At 41.8% G+C, this 20,462-nt stretch overlaps 1 protein-coding gene and 1 pseudogene across 4 annotated transcripts in view; both read left to right on the forward strand.

Moving 5' to 3' along the window:
* Positions 1 to 290: 290 nt before the first annotated feature.
* The window catches only part of GDA (guanine deaminase), a 117,398-nt gene continuing 97,226 nt past the window's right edge, over positions 291 to 20,462 (forward strand). For 2 of the 4 annotated variants that reach the window (XM_017506381.2, XM_037730609.1), the window contains exon 1: positions 293 to 606. In XM_017506381.2, coding sequence (XP_017361870.1) covers positions 484 to 606 — 123 coding nt within the window. In that variant the 5' untranslated portion in view covers positions 293 to 483. Of the gene's footprint in view, positions 607 to 20,462 lie in introns of all 4 variants that reach the window. The other 2 variants (XM_017506382.1, XM_037730610.1) reach the window with 2 other exon arrangements.
* Positions 13,606 to 13,922, forward strand: LOC119467949 (annotated as a pseudogene).

Genomic DNA, 20,462 nt, shown 5'->3' on the forward strand with positions numbered 1-20,462 from the left:
ACTGAAAATGAAACTGGCGTAAGGTAGGCAGTCCCAGCTGACTTTTCACCTGTCCCTGAATGCAAGTTCAGAACGTGGTGCTACAGGTGGAAGAAGTTAAGTGGTCCTAAGAGTCGAAGGGTCAGAGGAGCCAGGCTGACACAACCTATAGAAGGTGGAGGAAGTTGATCTTGTCAGCCTCAGCTGTGGTTGATTTTGATAACTCAAAGAGTTAATACATCCAAAACTAACGCAAGGGTGGGGAGAAAGACCACACCCCACGGGAGCGCGGAGCCGACTCGCGGGAGAAAAATCCTATTGGCATTGCGGAGGTAGGGAGCCAGCCCCTGGGCGCGGCCTGCAGGGTGCCGGCAACCGGCCGGGGAAGCGGGGGCAGGACGAGGCCGGAGCCGGTGTCCGCCCGCAGCTGCAGAGAGCCCCACCGCGCCTCCGCCCCGTGCGCCCTCCTCGGCAGGCAGACCCGCGCTGCGCTCCGCCGCTGACATGTGTGCCGCCCAGATGCCGCCCCTGGCGCACATCTTCCGAGGGACGTTCGTCCACTCCACCTGGGCCTGCCCCATGGAGGTGCTGCGGGATCACCTCCTCGGCGTGAGCGACAGCGGCAAAGTAAGCGGGCGCGGGGTCGGGCGCACTCCGACGGGCGGGAGGACGGGTGCAGGGAACCTGGCGCGGTGCTCCGTGGAGCCCGGGGTTCGCTTGGTGCGCGGGGAGCGCCGCGGCTGCGGAGTTGAACTTGAGTCTTTGGCTCTTGGGGAACGCAGAGAGAACCCTAGCGTTGGGTTCGTGGGCTGGCTGGGGAGTTCTCAGAAGCCGGGAGCAGTGGCACAACTGGCTCGACAGCAGTACGGGCTGCGGTGGAGCAGGGAGCAAGGGTATAACCCCCCCACCCTGCCTCCCGCTTCAATCTTAAGACATCGGCAATAAACCCTAACCTTGCTTCAGTCATCTTTGTTTTTAGCTCCTAGCACTGTCCGCAAACAATTCCATACTTTATTGTGAAAGAAATAAGAGGAGGAATCATTGTATCGGTGTTGTTTAGCATGTCCAGAACATAGAATAAAAAGAACTGATTTCATTCACCCCATCATTCAACAGAGATAATATACTAACGATGCAGGCTTCGCAACTTGTAATACTAGAAGGGATAGTCCGAAAGAAATATTTCATCCAAATCTTTTCTTTCTTTCCTTCCTCTTTTTCTGTCTCTCTCTTATACACACACGCGTGCATACACACACACAATAGCCATTTGCATCAAAGCAAGCAGTTCCATTTTAAGGTTTAAAATGTCTTCTTTGAATGTATATTTTACATTTCCTTTTCCAAAATCAGGATTTCTACAAATGACACAGGTAACTAGATGTCTAATATTTACTGTTTCGTACACACATATAGTGACTATATCAGCCATGGCCTGACCAGTTTGATAAGTGAAGCCATTGCATTTTTTTGAAGAAAAAATAATAAAATAAATATGGAGATGGGATATTTTTGAGCTGTTTTTTCCAACTACCAGTTTGGTTAGCAAAAGTACACATGCTGTGATGTGTCAAGTTGAAGATACTATTCTTAACTAAGATGCCACTGAGTCGGTGACAGTTTTGAATCGTGACTCTTACATTTGGGGGTAACTAAACCCTGTTTTCTTATGGTGCTTTAAAAAATATTCTTTCTATGCACATTCAGAGAGCCTGTTTCCAAGGTGATAAAACTCTCAGAGCTCTCCCAAATGGGGAGATTCTGGTAAACCCTGAAACTGATGAGCCCATGCTTGGGGACTTGGTCATCAAGCTTCAGGGAACTCAGGGTTGTGGCAAGTCCCAGGAAGCAAAGGAACGGAGATTGCTAAACTGGTGTAAGATTAGAGGTGTTAGTTTAATCACAAGGACCTGTTCAACTATTAGGTTACTTTTATAAAATTAATTTCCCATATCCAGAATTTTAATTAGTAGGTTAGCAGGCAACTGGCTTTAGCAGTGGAGAATAATAAGAAAAGGAAGTAATTTATCTAAAATATTACCTTTTCTGGTGCTTGTACAGAAGAATAAAAGAGTGTCCTGAACATGCAATTAGTAGTTGAGTCAGGGAATCTATTTCTAACCAAAGATCATTCTGAAGTTATAAATTTAGAAAACACGCCCTTCCCCCACAAGATCAAATTACTTAGGAATTGAATACAAAGGTGAGTTAGTCAGGGTTGTTGGAATGTATGGTGTAGATCTCCTGAACTAGTGAGTTGCTAACTGTTGCTCTCTTCTCCTCCTAGGTGCAAGGCAGTTGATGCCTGGCTGTGTTTAAAGAGAGAGCATGCTGTATATATTTCAAAACTTGACATCCCCCATTTCGAAATGGAGAATGTCTTGTTTTTAGAGTTGCGGGGATAAATATTTTATTTATTTAAACATTTCAAGTTTAAAAAATATATATCCCCTTGGAATAAATATGTTGAATTATTATGATTTGTACATTTTTACTCTTAAGTTTTAGGAGCTCAAACCTTGGGATGAATTAGAAATATCTAGGGGTGCTTGATAATATGCTGATTTCTGGGCATCATCCTCAGAGACTCTGAATCTGTAGACCAGAAAGTGGCATTCTGACAAGCATCCCAGGAGATTCAGATGCAGGCAGTGGGTGGATTGCATTTTGAATAACCGTAGCACGTAGTTTCTGTGATGGGACAAGTTGTGTGAAGTACCGGAGCTTATTTCTCCACTGCAAGCTCAAATCTGGGGTAGCATCTTAGAGAGAGGGCATAGAGCTTACTCTGTCCTTCCTGACCTCCCTTTTAGACTTCATTACTCATTTTGTATAACTTCATTTAGGCCCAGAGAACACTAATGACTAACTGCTCTTAATACATTAAATTAAAGCTCATTCAAAATCAGGTTAATTAAAAGAAATTATCTAGCCAACTTTGATATTAAGCAAAATAGAGAGTTAGTCTTTCTGCTCAAGTAGTATGTAGCTTTTAAGAATATAGACTCTAACATGTTTAATTCATTTGCAAATATTTAATCTTGAGATACTGCATGCTCAAATATGACTAAGTTGCCTGATTCTTCCCACATACATCAGGGTCAGGTTGACAGTAAATATGCATAAAGATGCGTTGGGCCTTATAATGCACACTTACCCAGAAGCAAGAGTGAGGAAGAGATTCATTTTGGGATAGTGTCCTGGGGTGGCAGGAGCAAGTCCAATGGAGAAATAGAGATCTGGGTTGGGGTCAGAGTCTCTACCACTTACCTGCACTGAGATGATGGGTGAGACCTAACCTGCCTGAGCCTCTGTTTCCTCATTTGTAGAGTCAGATTTCTTTTTGCTATGTATTAAATGAGATAATGTATGAAAACGACTTTGGCTTAGTGGCTACTTAACATGTACCAGGTTCATTCTATTCCCTTTCTTCCCTTGGCCTCCTAGCGAATCCTTAACCTCTTGCTCGCTGTGACATTTTTGCATGTTTTCACATGGTGGCACCCAGGCATGCCCAGTGGTAGAGAAGGAAGCCATGACCTGTGGCCTGTGATGACTGTGTGGGGTGGTCACAGAATCTCAGCTCTTTATTCTCACTGCTTATGTCATTGATCCCCTGGGACCCAAAGATGCATCCGGGAAGAAAGATCTAAGAAGCATTTGCTGATAGATTCGCTAGCATGCTCTTTTCAGTATCTCTTTTAGACTTCACAATGCCATTATTCCCACTAACAGAAGATGAGGTTGAGACTTGAGAAGTCATGCATTCAGATATGGTTGTGGTATAGTTGGATTTTGAATTACTATGGGCCAAAGGCCATATTCTCTTTACTGTAGCTGACTGCTTCTCTAGGGCACAGTCCTGGACCTCAAAGAATCTGTACTTTGGCAAGGGAGCTAAGATTTGTAGCTGTAATAAAGTGGACTAATTCCTCAGCCAAACACTGGGTTCATCACTGGAGATAAACTGATGAACAAAGTACACAAATACTGCCCTGCCCTCATGAGGAGGTTGATGATCTAGTGATGCATTAACAGAATCTGCCATGACCTATCAGAACTTGAACTAGTTAGGGGAAGGCTTTCCCTAGTGTGAAGTGACATTGAAATTGTGATGTGAACAATGAGAAGTTAAGTAGGTATATTAGTCCATTTTCATACTGCTGACAAAAATATACCCAAGACTGGGAAGAAAAAGAGGTTTAATTGGACTTACAGTTCCACATGGCCAGGGAGCCTCAGAACCATAGTGGGAGGTGAAAGGCACATCTTACATGGTGGCAGCAAGAGTAAATGAGGAAGATGCAAAAGCGGAAACCCCTGATAAACCCATCAGATCTTGTGAGACTTATTCACTACCATGAGAACAGCATGGGGTGAAACTGCCCCCATAATTCAAGTTATCTCCCACTGGGTCCCTCCCACAACATGTGGGAATTATGGAAGTGTGATTCAAGAGGAGATTTGGGTGGAGGCACAGCCAAATCATAACAGTAGGTAAGGTGGACAGGATTGGAAGTAAAGAAGAGCCTTCTAGGTTGGGAGAACTGTCTGTGCAAAGGTCCTGGGGTAGGAAGGAAGGAAACAGCCGAGGTAGTTAAGAGTCCAAAGGCTGAGGAGAAGGCTAACACAGAATAAGGCAGGACAGGTAGGCGGGGCTACATTATGGAGAGCATCAGGGATGGTGGGATTGTGTCACGATTATATTTTGTGGTTTATAAAGGTCATTCTAACTCCAGGATAAATGCATTGAAAAGAAGTTGAGTGCAGACAAGGAGTTCAGATAGGAACCTGTTGCAGTATTTAGGTCAAATGGAATGTGGTTTAGATGACAGAGGCAGTGTAGTTATCAACTGAGGCATGAACTCCTAAGAGTACCCCAGTCACTTACTACCTGTGTGAATTTGATCCAGTTCCTTACTATTTGTGTCTCCAAGTTTCTTTCTGCATAAAATAATTACTATGATCTACGTAATGGGGTTGTTGAAAGGATAAAATGGATTAATAAGTGTAAGATATATGGAATAATGCCTGGCATGTAGTACATGGCCGTTAGACTCAAGCATTATTGTCAGCAATGAAGATGAGAGAGGTGGACAGAATCAGTAGCTATTTAGATCAAGCTGGCTGGATTTGATGATAGCTTGCGTATGTAGGGTTGGAAGGCAAGTGCATCAGGAGTGATTGGAAAGTGGATGTAAATGTGTGTAAATAGCACAGTGGGGCACAAGGTGACCAGTGATAGGAAAAGCGTCTTGAAGGAAGTAGTAATTGAACTGGACCTGTTAGAACTTGAACATGCAAAAGAGGATTATATAGCCCTGGTGAAAATTGTGAGCCAATATTCTTCAGTTCTGAAGACTGCTGGGAGGAGAAAACGTTCTTTCTCACCTGAGACTACTTTGCCAGAAGTTCTCTCAGTCTGAATCACAAATCCTAGTGGTTCTGTGTCATCCCTTCCTCCACCTTCCTGCCAAGCTCAACAACTCAAAATACACTCTTGGTCCTGAGAAAGGAAATTGGGCTAAGCCATCCCTTCTGAGGCTGCTGAATAGGAGCTTGGCTTTCATCAGCAAGATGCTTCACTCCCAATTATTACAGGATCTTCTTGCAAATTCCCATTTTCTAGAAGGCTGACTGCTTATTCAAAAAGCTTTTGGCAAACACTGCTGGCTACCCACTCACCAGTCATGACCTCTTTTTCCTTATCAACACCTGAATTAGATCAGCCCATGATAAACGTGGCCTGTGGGTACATCATGGTGTCAGCCTGTCACGGTAATCCTACCTCCATTTACCAGATACTTGTTCTTCCAACTTCCTGGTAGCTGAGCGTGGCCAGTGATAACATTCTGGCATACAGGATGTTTGTTCAGAAGCTTCTAGGATTTGGGAAGAGAGGCCCTGCCTTTTTTGGATACTCTCATATCAAGAAAGGATTCTTGGAACTGCTGCTGCCACCATGTGAGACTGTGAGGAAAAGGTTAGGGGATTTTGGAGACACCAGCCCAGTCTCTAGCATCACTGAGCAGTTGAACTACCCCTGGAAATCTCTGCCATCAGACTTTGTTGTTGTCGTTGAGATGGAGTTTTGCTCCTGTTGCCCAGGCTGGAGTGCACTGGTGCAATCTCAGCTCACTGCAACATCTGCCTCCCGGGTTCAAGCAATTATCCTGCCTCAGTCTCTGAGTAGCTAAGATTACAGGCACTCATCACCACCCCTGGCAATTTTTTTTGTATTTCTAGTAGAGATGGGGTTTTGCCACGTTGAGCAGGCTGGTCTCAAACTCTTGACCTCAGGTGATCCACCCGCCTCAGCCTCCCAAAGTGCTGGGATTACAGATGTGAGCCACCACACCCAGCCCAGACTTCTTTTGTGAGGTAATGAAATGTCTTTATTGTCTAAATCTCTGTTAGTTGGGTGTTGTTCATTGCCGTTCAGTACACCCCATTACTATACTGATTTCCTAAGAGCAATATTTTACACTTTACAATAATAACTGCTTTCTTCTTCTTTTCCTTATTGGCCTTTCGAGGCACCCATATCAGTGGTCAAGCCCAGCCGGTTTTCCTCTGGGATATCTGTGTGCATATTCACTTCCATTGCCCCCATCCAGCCCTTTACTGTCTCTTAGCTAAAATATAACAGGAGACCCTTAACTGTTTTCTCTCTCTCATTCTTTTTTTTTTGTTTGTTTTTTGAGACGGAGTTTCGCTCTTGTTACCCAGGCTGGAGTGCAATGGTGCGATCTCGGCTCATCGCAACCTCCACCTCCTGGGTTCAGGCAATTCTCCTGCCTCAGCCTCCCGAGTAGCCGGGACTACAGGCACGCGCCACCATGCCCAGCTAATTTTTTGTATTATTAGTAAAGACGGGGTTTCACCATGTTGACCAGGATGGTCTCGATCTCTTGACCTCGTGATCCACCCGCCTCGGCCTCCCACAGTGCTGGGATTACAGGCGTGAGCCACCGCGCCCGGCCCATTCTCTCTCTCATTCTAACATTTCCCCCACATTACTGACAATTGTTTTCTTGGAACATGGGTAGTATCATGTATCTCCTCTTCTATAACCATCTGCGGCTCACTGCTATTGCCTCTAAGGTTCAAACGTTCCAGAAGATGTTCTAGGCATGATGTTATTTGGCCCCAACCTGTTCCCTGATTCTTCCTATTGCTTCATTTCTTTGTCTGGGAAGTGGAAATAGGATTACCGTGACTGGTTTACGCCATGTTGTATCCATGAGCCAAGACATGTCTATCCACGCAAATTTCTCCCTGTTTTCCAGCACATCATGTCCTTTTATGCCTCCACATTGTTGGCACCAATTTCTCAGCCTGGAATAGTCCTCCTTTTTATATCTCCATTTCCATTTTACTTCTATCAAAATGAAATCTTGCTCTTCTTTTAAGACCCAGCTCTGATGTTCTCTTTTTCACAAAGGCTTTTTGACCACCATTCCCAAGTAGAAATAAATTGCCCCTTCCTCTATTCTTCCACAGAATTTTTCATGTATTTCAAATGAGTATTTTACAAGCAGTTAAGAATATGGCGTCTAGAGTCAGATTACGTGAATACAAATCACAACTCTGCCGCTTACTTGGGCGAGCTTTCTGACATATCTGAGCCTCAGCATCTTCATTTAAAAATGTGGATTAATAGCAACCTTAATAGAGTTGTGAGGCAAGTGAGAGCGTGTTATTATTTTTCTTTCTTTATAGTAATTATTTCAATGTGCCTTTGATTATACTTAGCTTTATGGAATGTTCTCACTCACTGAAGTGATTTAAAGTTTTTGGAAAAAGAGAGGTGAACTGGAGCGAAGGTAACAGTTACTAAGTCATACTGTATGTCAGACACTCTGCCAAATCCCTTACAAATCAACAACCTTGAGACAAGGTGCGGATACCATCATCATCATCATCATCTTTACTTTACAAATGAGGAAATGGAGGCTCAGAGAGTTGCTTGGCTGCAGTCACAGCCAATATGTGGCAAAGGCAAGACTCAGAGCACTCAGAGCCATGCCTGTCTGATGCCCAAGGTCCACGCTCACCAGGAGTCCCTGCTATCTTCTGTTGTGGGGAGGGCCAAAACTCTATTGTCCTTAAGTCCCCTTCAACATTGTCATTTGTTTTAGCACAAAGTAGGTGGTCAGTAAAGTGTGTTGAATGTGATGTGTAATACAAAGACACTTATGTGTGATGTGTAAAATACAGTTCTCTTTTCAGACGGATTTTCTGAAAACGTGACTTGCCTCGCTTTTTGAGACTTGAAAGCAATACTCCTGGGCATGACTGGAGTTTGTCCCCTTCTGGTTGTGTAAAGCTGTCTGTTAATTCCTGGAACTTCCTGGCAATCCTGATTGATTTGGCATTTGGCTGTGGGTGTGTGGGTGTTGGTGTACCTGACACGTGGCTGAACGTCCAGGAGGTTCTGACAGATGCAGAAATAGTGGGCAGTATCTCTTGTAGGCCTGCTGCAAGCCCACCAGGCATTAATCTGATTATTTAGGGATGAAGACCAGGTGGACTTCCACTTGCAAGAGGAGAAATCCAATCAATCATATATTTACAATCTATCTTTCTATAGAAAGGGTTTAAGTCAGTTGCAAAGGACACAGGCAAATACTGATGCTTTTACACATTTAAAGGGAGAAGAAAGTCAGTCATTAACATAAAACAGAGCTTGGAATTAGATTTAAAGTGCTTCATGCAATGACCTACACTCTTACTGGCCTCCAACTTTTCGAGGTGGGGTCAGGAAAGGCACATTATCTGTTACCGAGTCGACAGTATGTGTACTAAAGCAATTGCTCAGAAAGAGCACATCTGTTTTTGGTGCTGAGTTCAGACTGGAACTTCTCTTACATGAACATTGTGCCTTATAATTGTGCTAAACAAGTTTCCTACACAAGGTAGAATGTCATAGAATTGGCTTTTCTGAGTGCCTTTTATGCAAGCTGAAGATGTGACAAAAGAAGGACGCATAACACCCTTCTGTAGGGAGGAGGCTATGGGAGGAGCAGGGGAAGGTTGTCCGGGTAGCCAGGTCTTGGCTAATCTGAGTTAATCTGGAGATAGATTTCAGGATGTTAGAAGGGTGGCAAGACCACATGTCTGTAAGGCAATCCTCCTAAGAGTGGTTCTTTTAGTTGAGTCCCTCCCCTCCCCTCCCTTCCTTTCCTCTCCTCTCCTCTCTCCTTCCTCTTTTTTTTTTTTTTTTGAGACTGAGTCTTATTCTGTTGCCCAGGCTGAAGTGCAATGGTGTGATCTCGGTTCACTGCAACCTCTGCCCCCAGGGTTCTAGCAATTCTCCTACCTCAGCCTTACGAGTATCTGGGATTACAGGCGCCTACCACCATGCCTGGCTAATTTTTTTTTGTATTTTTAGTACAGACAGGGTTTCGCCATGTGGACCAGGCTGGTCTTGAACTCCTGACCTCAGGCGATCCACCTGCCTCAGCTTCCCAAAGTGCTAGGATTATAGTCGTAAGCCACCACGCCCTGCCTCAGTGGAGGTTTTAATGAACACCAAGGGGTGGGAGCCTAAGTGGTTCTTTTGAGCAAAGCCTGGAGTGCAACTATTTTGTGTCATCAATAAAATGCAGACCCACATGCATTTACTGATAATCGAGTGTTGAAGATATTCAGGAGCCTAACGAGAGACTATTCAGTAATTTCAAATTGATTCACATTGGTGGGAAATACTCTTATCTGGTTAGAAAGTGGGATGGTTTTGCAGCTGCTTGGTTTGTTTTCCATTTTGCTTGTGTTCAAGCCATTCCTTATGTATGTTTCACTCCAAGTACCATCTTTCAAATCTTTTTACTACTTTTCTATTCCAAAGTGACCTCTTCCTATTTTTGGTCTCTCTCTTTTTGCAAATGTAAGCAAGCTTTCTTTGACGTCTCTCTTATTGTCCGTTCTTTTTATAGAGTACTTATATACATTTGCTGACCATGTGCCTTACTTGGTCAGCAAATGTATATAAGTACTGTAATATTAATTAGATATTAAATTCCAACTGATTATAAGTTTCTAGTCACATAAAATATTAAAATATTAATATTTCAATTCTAACTGATAAGTTCCTAGTCACATCAAGAAAAAAAGTAGAAAATATCTAATACTTTATAGCAAGCACAAGATCTTGCAAAGCACAAAGATTCTTGTCACCATTTCAGCCACCTGAGCACTGAACTAACTTTCTCAGTCCTGCCTCCTTCATTGGTGTGCCTTTGAATTCCTGAGAGAAAACCCACCCTTTATTCTGTAGCCTTGTCCAAAATGTCCACTGTGTCCTGTTATTCACCTCCTAGTTCTTTCTCCATTGAAGTTGTACTTTCTTTTTCTTGGTCTTTCCTTTTAGTGTTGTTTGTTACTCTTGTCAGTAAAACTATTTTTATGCCTCGATTCCCAGTACCTCAAAACTCAAGCACACATTGGAAGTCCCTCTAAATCCACGGTCTTCTCCAAACTATGCAAAAATGGTGGCACTTAAACTAACCTAACCAATATGCATAACTGTGAATTTACAAAACTGGCTGGAGGAAGATAAACATGTGCTTTACAATAGAGTTGGTAAGAGGTGTTTTGACGGATTGAGATAGATTCAAAAGGGGCATCAGACCCTTCTTATCCTGCTTTTCTTTAATGAATTACCCATTAAGCTCTGCTCCTTTTCTCCCACACTCCACTCCCACTCCTACCCCTGTGATTGGTGCAATGTCTGCATATGGGTTTTTCTATGGAGGGCTTCATAGCTTTCATCTGATTTCAAAAGGTAAGTAACCTCAAAATGTCAAAAACCTCTATATTAGCTAATCCTGCGTCTCAAGTAGAACTCTTTTATCTGTACAACATCCTTGTTTGTTTTTAATTTGAATACTTTCAGTGATTAGTAGGCCAAAAATATATTTATTTATCTGACAAACCGGGTGCTATTAATGTCACTTTTGTTTTTCATTTACCAAATTTTAAGAGAAGGAGTTCAAGTCCTACCTACCACAATTATTGGAAAGTCAACTATCAGTCATTTGGGACCTCTTTTTCTTTTCCTCCTACTTTACAGAGATTCCTGGAGACTTTCATGATCCAAGCCTTCATTCATTCCTGGATATGGATTGCTTATTGTGGTACAGGGACTCTTCTTGTTTGGGGCTACAGTGTTGAACAAGGCAAAGCCACTGCCTTCATGGAACTTCCCTTTCATTTTGAAAAGGGTCTTCCAGATGTGCGGTTCTTAAAATGAGTACAACCCCTTATCGCTAAGTCCACAATGGCTGCTGTTGTCCTTGTTCCTGTCCACATGATGCTGCATTTGGGTGCTGAGTAACTGCCATCACTCGTCCAGGCTGGAAAGGACCTTCCCAAGGGCAGTTTAGTGGCTACTCCACACCTGGTGCTCAGTTTGTTCTAGAACAATTTATATAGACAGCTGTGGCTACATTGGTCTTGATATCTCGCTTCCCCTCTAGAAAGGAGAACAGTGTTTCATTCTTTCCTGGTGGATCTAAGACACTAAAAAACAAAGTACAACGTAAATTCTCCTAGGGCATGTTCTCACTTATAAGTAGGAGCTAAACATTAAGTACTCATGGACATAATGATGGCGATAATAGAAACTGGAGCCTACTAAAGGGGAGAAGGAGGGAGGGAGGCAAGGACTGAAAAACTAACCATCAGGTACTATGCTCAGTACCTGAGCAACAGGATCATTTGTACCCCAGACTTTCAGTGTACCCAGATAACAAAGCTGCACAAATATTCCCTGAGTCTAAAGCAAAAGTTGAAAAAAAAGATGAATTCTCAATTGGTCACTCAAGTACGTTTAAAATATGATTTTAGAAGTTTGATCAATTAATATATTAGCAACACGTCTCATATTAAGCAGTTGTGCATTAAAATACTCTATAACATGATTAAAAAGGAATGTATTTTGTGTGTAAGTCATCTTTATTATTGCATTTGGCTTCTTGCCTGTGACACTGAATTATAAACTCCTAGACGAAAGGCACGTTGATGATATTCACCATATTAACAACAATAATACTATTGAACATTTATTAAACACGTGTTATGTGCTAAGCCCTGTGCTGAATGCTTTCCATCAATTATGTCAGTAATTCTCATGATGACTTTGTGAGCTGAAACTGTTCTCCTTGTTGATAAGAAAATTAAGACTCAGAGTATTGATTCTAACCCTGAAATAAAAATGTGATGGCTAAATAGCATGATTTCTTTTACTACTCAAGTCATCATGGAGCAATTTTGTCTGAGACAGTCAAGAAACAGATTTAGAAATAGCTTCCCTTACTTAAGTTGTTAGTACAGATTCAATTCCTAAGGCTATAGGTAGAGATAGACTCATCTCTTCTGATGCATTTTCTTTTCTTTTTTTTTTTTTTTTTTTTTGAGACGAAGTTTCGCTCTTGTTGCCCAGGCTGGAGTGCAATGGCGCGATCTTGGCTCACTGCAACATCCACCTCCCAGGTTCAAGTAATTCTCCTGCCTCAGCCTCCTGAGTAGCTGGGATTACAGGGCATGCACTACCATGCCTGGCTAATTTTGTATTTTTAGTAGAGATGGGGTTTCACTATGTTGGTCAGACTGGTGTTGAACTCCTGACCTCAGGCGATCCACTCACTTCAGCCTCCCAAAGTGCTGGGATTACAGGTATGAGCCAATACGCCTGGCCTTCTGATGTGTTTTCTAAGATTAAGTACTAAATGTTGACTGTCTCACAAAAGATCTTGCTTCACACCTGTCTTTGACCTTGTTTCATACATTCCAAAAAGCTTCGCCCTTTTCCTTAGTGAAAACATGATTTAGTTGACTTTATCACACTAACTTATTAACTCAAAAGAATAAATTATGTTTTTCAATTTAACTTCTATTTGAGATCTGTTTTTCAAAACCTTTTTGACTGTAGAAGTTGGTGTCTCTGAATGTGAAATGCAGTTTTCTTCCTGTAAATTAGTCACTCACGCGTTATTACCTAGAACCATTTTACCATCCTCACCTCTCATGTTTTCTCTTGCTGTCACGGTCCTGTTCAGGTTGATGCCACTGTGGGAGTTATTGCTATGGTCACAATGCTCTCTTTTCATCATATAACTGGTTTTTGAAAATTATTTTGATAGAACAAATCTTTCTTAGCAAACCCCACCTTAACACCCAACTGTGTCAGTGTCAGTTTATTTACAGGCTGTTGATTCATGAATGTAAAAAAAAAAAAAAAATTGAAGGCCAAAGCAATCACAAGGTAATTATAATTTAAAGTGACTTCTTCTCAACTTACAAATAATGATACAAAAACTTTTAAATTCCAAGATTCTCCAGAAGCTTAAATGGAAAAATAGAGTGCATCATAAGATCATACATCCCCTCACCCTCACACATGTACACCCCTGTACACTTGTATATAAAACACAGTTCTGGAAGAAGATATTAAAATAAAAAACTTAAATAATTACTTTTGTAGAGTAGGAATGGAGAGTTGGGGCTATGGAGGATAATTTTTATTTTTGTATTGCTAGTTTTAAACATTTCTGTATTGAGAGGGATGTCCAGCTTCTAAGCGGTAACCTTTGTTGCGCCGGTGGTGCTAAAAGAGAATTAAATATGGGTGATGTTGAGAAAGGCAAGAAAATTTTTGTTCGGAAGTGTTCCCAATGCCACACCGTGGAAAAGGGAGGCAAACACAAGACTGGGCCCAATCTCCATGGTATCTCTGGGCGGAAGACAGGTCAGCCCTCTGGATTCACTTACGCTGATGCCAATAAGAACAAACGCATCTCCTGGGGAGAGGAACACTGATGGAGTATTTGGAGAATCCCAAGAAGTACATCCCGGGAACAAAAATGATCTTTGCTGGCATTAAGAAGAAGGGAGAAAGGGCAGACTTGATAACTTATCTCAAAAAAGCTACTAATGAGTAATTATTGGCTACTGCCTTATTTATTACAAAACAAATGTCTCAGGACTTTTTCATGTGTACCATGCTTTAATAGATCTCATACACCAGAATTTACGTTATGAATCTGACAGGATATTTTGTTGGGCAGTCCTGATTTAAAAGTAAGACTGGCTTGTGGTTAAATGAAAATGTTCAGTTTTTGAATTTTAATAGTAATTCCAATTTAGTAAATGCTATCACTGTTTACCCCTTCTAAATATATGATTAGACTTCGTTAGTAATGTTAAATTTTTCACAAAGATAGTGAGTGCCATCTTTAAACTTACTGGAGATTGGTTTTATATTTAGATTTATATAACTGGTTATGTGAATATTTTTAAATATGAGGGAAATTCCTTCACCGTCTCAGAACCAAGCAAGATTCACCTGTATTTTGTGTTCATTTGCCTCTTAAAGGCAAGAGTTGAAGATAAATGGGTAGCAATGGCTACTTTATATTTTTGGCCTTAACTATGCCAGTCTAATTAGAATTCCCTGTATTTAAAATGGTTCCTTTTGCTTATTGAAAGGCATTTTAGTGTGGTTTATGTGTAATAGCAAAAATTATTTAACACTTCACACATTTTTTTTTTTTTTTTTTGAGACGGAGTTTCACTCATGTTGCCCAGGCTGGAGTGCAATGGCGCGATCTCGGCTCACCGCAACCTCCGCCTCCTGGGTTCAGGCAATTCTCCTGCCTCAGCCTCCTGAGTAGCTGGGATTACAGGCATGCACCACCATGCCCAGCTAATGTTTTGTATTTTTAGTAGAGACGGGGTTTCACCATGTTGACCAGGATGGTCTCGATCTCTTGACCTCGTGATCCACCCGCCTCGGCCTCCCAAAGTGCTGGGATTACAGGCTTGAGCCACCGGGCCCGGCCACTTCACACATTTTATAAAGCATGTGACCATAAGGTCACATGCTTTTAAAATAGTAGCCAATTAAACTTCACTCTTGAATTCCTTACCAGAAAAAAATTTTTTTTGTATTGCTTTTATAATTTAAAACCAATTTATTTTATATTAAAATTTATATTTTTTCTTAATTGCAACAAAAGATGCATAACATACAATTTACCATTTTAAAGTGTATAATTCAGTGTCATTTATTATATTCAGAATGTTGTGCAGCTACCACCACACTGACCATGATCTAGTTCAAGAATATAATATATTCCTCACCCCAAAGGAAAGCTCATTGCCCATTAAACGGTCGCTCCTTATTCCCTGTCTTCTCTTCTGCAACTATCACTAATCTGCTTTCTTTATCTACTTGCCTATTCTGGATGTTTCAGATAGTTGGACGCTTATAATACATGACCCTTTGCATCTGACTTTCTTGATTTAGCATGTTTTCAAAGGTCATCCATGTTGTGGCATGTATCACAATTCATTCCTTTTTATGGCTAAATAATATTCCATTGTGTAGATATACCACATTTTGTTTATACTTTCATCAGTTGATGGACATTTGAGTTGTTTTGCCCTTTTGCTATTTGTCAGCAGTGCTGCTATGAATATTTCATGCACAAATTAAAAAATCTAGCTGGTTAAAAAATATCTTTGTGTGGCTTCCCATTGCCTAACCCTGTGATAAACCCAGGCCCGGCCTTGCTGACTGTTTGCCCAACCTTCCATGTTGTTATATTCCTTTGTGTCTTTGTCCATGCTCCTTTTTCACCTTCCAACTATTTGATGGATACACCTTTCAAGATTCAACTTAGGTGTTACCTCCTCAATGAGGTCATTGCTGACACAGCTCCTGGCCTGCCTGCCTTGGGTGGAATGCAGTGGTGTGATCTTGGCTTACTGCAGTTTCCACCTTCCGGGTTCAAGTGATTCTCGACTCTCAGCCTCTTGGGTAGCTGGGACTACAGGTGTGTGCCACCACCCCAAACTTTTTTGTTGTTGTTGTATTTTTAGTAGAGAGGGGGTTTTACAGTGTTGGCCAGGCTGACCTCAGATGATCTGCCCGCTTTGGCCTCCCAAAGTGCTGGGATTACAGGTATAATCCATTGTGCCCGGCCTGCGTCCCACTTTCTACTCTGTGTCTCTTTTCAACGCTTACTTGATCTCTTAAGTCTCCCCTAAACCTGACCTTGAAGGCAGGTTCATGACTTTATCACCTTTGTGTCTACAGCACTTAACACATGGTAGGCACTCTGATGAATATTTCTTTGCTAAATGGTGCTTGGATTTTTTCACCACAGGATAACCAGGTTATCTTCTAAATAACCAATTGTTTGAATAAGAACACTGGTTTTTTCTAATCTAGATGCCAATGTATTTGGCTACTGGGAGCTGTAATTAGTTTCATGACCTGGTGAGTAATTAAGAACCCTGGAAGAGTACTTTTTAATTAGAACTCTGAGACCTCATAAAGTTCTCAAATGCCTTTAACTTGGACTATGTTGAGGACCTCAAATAATGCAGATTATAAAGCCCTGCTTGTTTCTTTTGGTTTTGTATCATGGTTTATTAAGTGTTTGCTTTTTCATAAGATGGTAATTTTCTTGAAATGTTGCTTGTAAATGGCACTTATAATTTATAGCCCTGGAACATGGTAGACTCTCCATGAGCAATAGCTCTTATTAACCATTGCCTGTCCACCACAGTACTTTACACAGTGCTTTTGCACAAAATCAGCATTCACTGCATGCTTTTGAATGAAAGAATAAATAGAATGGGTATATGCTTTGCAGAGAGTAGACAAGAAATAGGTAACATCCTCAGATGGTCTTAGCCAATGTGCTTGAAGGTGCAACACAAGAAGTAACATTGTTGGTGATTTCCACACAGAAGCAGGGTTTTTCTCCTGTGCTATTTAACCTATGCATTGTTTCCTTTCACCCCCTGTAGAGTGATCTCATGTACACTTTAACCCTTTTTTGAAATGCAAAACACAGAAGCCATTCTGGGTTCCTAGATTAGTGGGGGCACTTGTGCCTCCTCACCGTCCCGCAGAGCGTGGACTCAATGGTCTGTGGCACTAGTATGCTTGGAGCTCATGAGAGCTGACAACAGCTGATGGAGAATGAGGACCTCAAGGTCTTCGGGATAAAATGGTAAGCAAAAGAGATGCGGTTCCTGACTTATTTGCACTCGGAGTCAATAATCAAATTAGTATGGATAAGTATACAATTTCTAAAAAGAAAAAATGCACAGTGCCATGGAGATGTAAATCCAGAGGACTTGGCTTATTTTGAGGAGACGCTTCAAGAATGTAACCCTAAAGAAGTCCTGTTGGAGCTGAGTCTGAAGGTTAAATGGGAATTGATTAGGCAGAGAGAGGGAGGGGAAAGGTCTGTCTGTGCAAAGACCCAGAGGGGAGGAGGAACCAGGAACCCTGTGGTAAAGAATAGAGGAGGAGGGGGTGGTGGAACTAGATGAGGGCAGAGACAAACCATAGTCATTCCCATTAACCCAAGAGCAAGGGAAAGCCTGTGAAGGGTGTTAGAGGAAGATAGGTGAGATTTACATTAAAAAAATATTTAAAATAATTTCAGAATCAGGAGCAGAATGGAGCACAGCAAGACTAGCTGCTGGAAGAGGTGAGTTAGAAAAAGACTGCAATGGACCACAAAAGAGATAAGTAGATGGTGATGGAGATAGAAACAGGGAGATCTGTGAGATAAGAAGGAGGCAAATCAATGGGATTTGATGGAAAATGGATATGGAGGGAGAGGGAAGAGCTTTCCTGGCTTTTAGGCTTGTATAACTGGATGGATGTGGTGGCTGTCACTGAGTGATTGAAGTCAAATAAAATACAGAGACAAATCTCTGAAATTAAAACATTTTATATGGGAAGAAAGAATTAATGGCACTAGTAAGAGAGCTGGCAAGTTTTGATTGGTAAGTGACGGTAACAGGTAAAACTATCCTTAAAGTCACAGGAGATTGCTTCAGCAGCTATTGGATAAAACTTTTCAGGTGCAGTAGGCAGTTGCCCCAGCACTTGGATAGAATTACATTCTTAGAGCAGTGTTTTGCTCCTTGAGTGCTTTTACCATGATCTCTTTATTTTAGTTGGGCATGACAAGAATGACACAATTTGTTGATTAATCTTCACATAGGGGAGAGAAGAAGAGGTCCAGCCAGGGAGGGTGGATCCAGAGGTCTGCTTTGGTCGTGCTGAGTTGAGATGCTTTTGTGACGTCCGCTTGGAGATGTGAAGTAGATGTTGATTCGCAGGTCTGGAGCTCACAGGAGATATCTGAATGGGTGATAGAAAATGTGGAGCAAAGGCTGAGAAGACAACAGGAACTAGACTAATTCCCGTTGTTGAGTTTAGAGTAAAAGAGAATGAGCAGGATGAAAAGGACAATGCAAATGTCAGAGGAAGACACGGGAGAATATTGTCATAAAAATCAAGAGATGGGGATACTTCAGGACGGAGGGAGTAGGGCGGATGTCATGTTACTGAGATGTAAGGCCAACACTGGAAAAATGTCCAATGGATTTAGCAACCTGAGGTAACTGTTGACCCTAGAAAGCTTATTTTAGCACAGAGAGAGGGTGGCAGTCAGCTTGGGCTGGGTTTTGGAATGAGTGGAAGACAAGGACATGCAGATAGTAATCACAGACAACTATTTTGAGATTAAAAAAAAAAAAGTATAGTGTTTGGCTGGGCGTGGTGGGTCACACCTGTAATCCCAGCACTTTGGGAGGCTGAGGTGGGCGGGTCACAAGGTCAAGAGGTAGAGACTATCCTGGCAAATATGGTGAAACCCCGTCTTTACTAAAAATACAAAATTTAGCCAGGCATGGTGGTGCATGTCTGTAGCCCCAGCTACTTGGGAGGCTGAGGCACAAGAATTGCTTGAATCCGGGAGGTGGACGTTGCAGTGAGCGGAGATGGCGCCACTGCACTCCAGTCTGGTGACAGAGCAAGACTCCATCTCCAAAAAAAGAGTGTAATGTGTAATGTTTTATCATATGAGAAAAATAATAAATTGCCTCTAACCGTAAGAAAGTGCAAGTAAGTTACATACATTTTATTCCCCCACTGCTTCTCAGAGGACTTTCACAGAAACATTTGCACTGGTGGCAATCTGAGGAGAAAATGCCCTGGCTGTCCTGTGGACTTCAAACGCATTGCTTAGGTTTCTGTGAATCTTTACATTTCAGGTGACTTCCGTGTGCACATTCAATCTACTGAATCACAATTCACTTGTGTTCATATTCCTGTATTTGTATGATGTTTCCCAGCTTTCCTCTATTGTATGTGAATAACTTCTTTCCAAGTACATTTCAAAAGTTAAGTAAACATGCTGCTGTTGCCCATTTACACATACTTAATTTCAAAGGATGACAAGCATTGGCAAATATGTATGTGCCAGAGCTTAGAACTACTTGCAGCCTTCTTAATAATCATTCTACTACTTATCTCAGAAATATAATCTAGTATTTCAGGGTCACTGGAAATCTTGGTAGGTAGTCAGTATTTTTGTTTGGAAGTACAGGATATCAGTAGTGAAACACTTCATTTTACTAACGTCAGACAAGTAAGCTGTTATTTTCCCATATATGTGAGATTGTTTGAAATGAAACCAAACAAAACCAGGTAAGACAATAGAAGCAGATGTTTTCTCTGTTCAAAAATACGGTTAGTATGTGAGGTATGTGTAGGGAATGGCTAAAAAGAAAAATAAATTTTAAAATGCAGTTAGGGCCAGGCGCAGTGCCTCATGCCTGTAATCCCAGGACTTTGGGAGGCTGAGGCAGGCAGATCATCTGAGGTCGGGAGTTCAAGACCAACCTGGCCAACATGGTGAATGTAACTCTGTCTCTACTAAAAATGCAAAAATTAGCCTGGCATGATGGCAGGTGCCTGTAATCCCAGCTGCTTGGGAGGCTGAGGGGGGAGAATTGCTTGAACCTGGAAGGTGGAGGTTGCAGTGAGCTGAGATCATGCCATTGCACGTGGGTGACAGAGCAAGACTCTGACTCAAAAAAAAAAAAAATGCAGTTTGTTCCTAGGGAAGCGTTTTAAGATTTCTCCCCCCTTCCCCAAGGGAACAGGAAACATCTTACCTCTTCTTCCGTTCCTCCCTTCTGGGTGAATGACTGTACCATGAAGATTTAATCTAGTTGAGAAAAACAACACATAGATGACTCACATCAAGAGGGAAGTTACAACCTTTGTATGTATGAATGGAGGCTTGTATAATGATGTTTTTCACTGTCCTGACAATCAAGTGGGAAGGAGAAAAACAAGATTTATGCTAGATTTATTCCAGTTGAAATTAAAAGGAAGACTATCCCTGTGATCTAGACAGGATTGGATGTTTCACAAGTGACAAATCATTGAGCAGATAGAGTAAGTGAGAAGACAATAAGAGAACAAGATGTGGAAAGGAAATGATTTAACAGTTATGCCAGTGTCTTCGCTCATATGCAGGAGCGGAAAAAGTTGATCTCATGGAGATAGAAAGTATAATGATAGATACCAGAGACTGGGAAGGATGTGTGGGAGGGGGTGGGGTAGGGGAATCAAGAGAGGTTAGTCAGTGGGTACAAAC

Source organism: Cebus imitator, unplaced genomic scaffold (assembly GCF_001604975.1).
Source record: "Cebus imitator isolate Cc_AM_T3 unplaced genomic scaffold, Cebus_imitator-1.0 Scaffold355, whole genome shotgun sequence".
Lineage (NCBI taxonomy): Eukaryota > Metazoa > Chordata > Mammalia > Primates > Cebidae > Cebus > Cebus imitator.